Here is a 1,075-nt window from a genome sequence, read left to right on the forward strand (position 1 = left end):
ATCCAGCTCTCTCTCCAAATCCTCCAGCACAGTTACCGCCTCCTCTCCACTCACTGGGCGGTGCTTTCTCATCCAGGCCTGGAGCTCCTCGGGCAGGATGGTCAGGAACTGCTCCAGCACCAGCAGCTCCAGGATCTGCTCCTTGGTGTGCATCTCTGGTCTCAGCCACTGATGGCAGAGTTCCCGGAGTCTTTGAAGAGCCTCTCGGGGCCCAGGTGTCTCCTGGTAGCAGAATTGCCTGAAGCGTCTACGAAAGATCTCTCTGGTGTGAGGGTTATCTCTTGACAGGCCAGATTCTTGCCCATAGGCATGGTCTCCCTCTTCCTCTTTTACCTTCACTGCTATAAGTCCCTCCTGCATCTCTGGAGTCTGAAGGGCCAAGGCTGTGGTCATTTGAGGTTTAACTATTCAGAAAATGAATCTATTCTTGATAATTCCCCCTTGATCTTTTCTTCTGGAAATCCCAAAATCTAAAAAATAATTTGCAGGAAAAAAAAGTATTAAAATGTAGAAAATCTTGTCTGCTGGTAGGCACTGGGAGTATTTATACTAAAATCAGTAACTTCGTCTAATGAAGAATATAAATGCATGATTAATAAGGACTATTCAAATACTGATGAATATAGGAAGGCAAACAAAACCAAAACAACACCGCCCCCGCCCCGAGTTTTATTGAAGGAAGGGACCATTTTGATCATCCTGAATGAATCAGCTCAAATAAATCAGCTTGGATGTACTGGGTTTCCATTTGAATGCCAAGATACTGGACTCATAGTTTTTAGTTGAATGGGGGTAAACAAACACTTTGGGCCCAAGTGGTCACAGAAGACACTAAGAATCAAAGAGAGAAAGGAAAGGAAAAGGAGGTGGAAGGGAAAGTAAAGAAGATAAAAAGACACAATGAGGAGCAAAAAAATGTGCTTGGGGAAGAGAAGCAGAGTCCTTCACATCAGGTGAGGTGTGGAGGAAAGAGATGTGTGTTTGGAGTGGGGAAGATCTGGGATTGAGACTGATCTTCCAGGTACTCCCTGCACAGTCTTGGGCTTCATCTTTTGAGCCTTAGTCTACTCAATCT

The 1,075-nt window shown here is 45.0% G+C and overlaps 1 protein-coding gene across 1 annotated transcript in view; it reads right to left on the minus strand.

Moving 5' to 3' along the window:
• The window catches only part of ZSCAN23 (zinc finger and SCAN domain containing 23), a 1,847-nt gene extending 1,454 nt beyond the window's left edge, over positions 1 to 393 (minus strand). Inside the window, exon 1 of the mRNA XM_069541094.1 lies at positions 1 to 393. This exon is cut by the window's left edge and continues 10 nt beyond it. Within this exon, the coding sequence (XP_069397195.1) occupies positions 1 to 393 (393 nt within the window).
• Positions 394 to 1,075: the final 682 nt, after the last annotated feature.

Source organism: Delphinus delphis, chromosome 10, assembly GCF_949987515.2.
Source record: "Delphinus delphis chromosome 10, mDelDel1.2, whole genome shotgun sequence".
Lineage (NCBI taxonomy): Eukaryota > Metazoa > Chordata > Mammalia > Artiodactyla > Delphinidae > Delphinus > Delphinus delphis.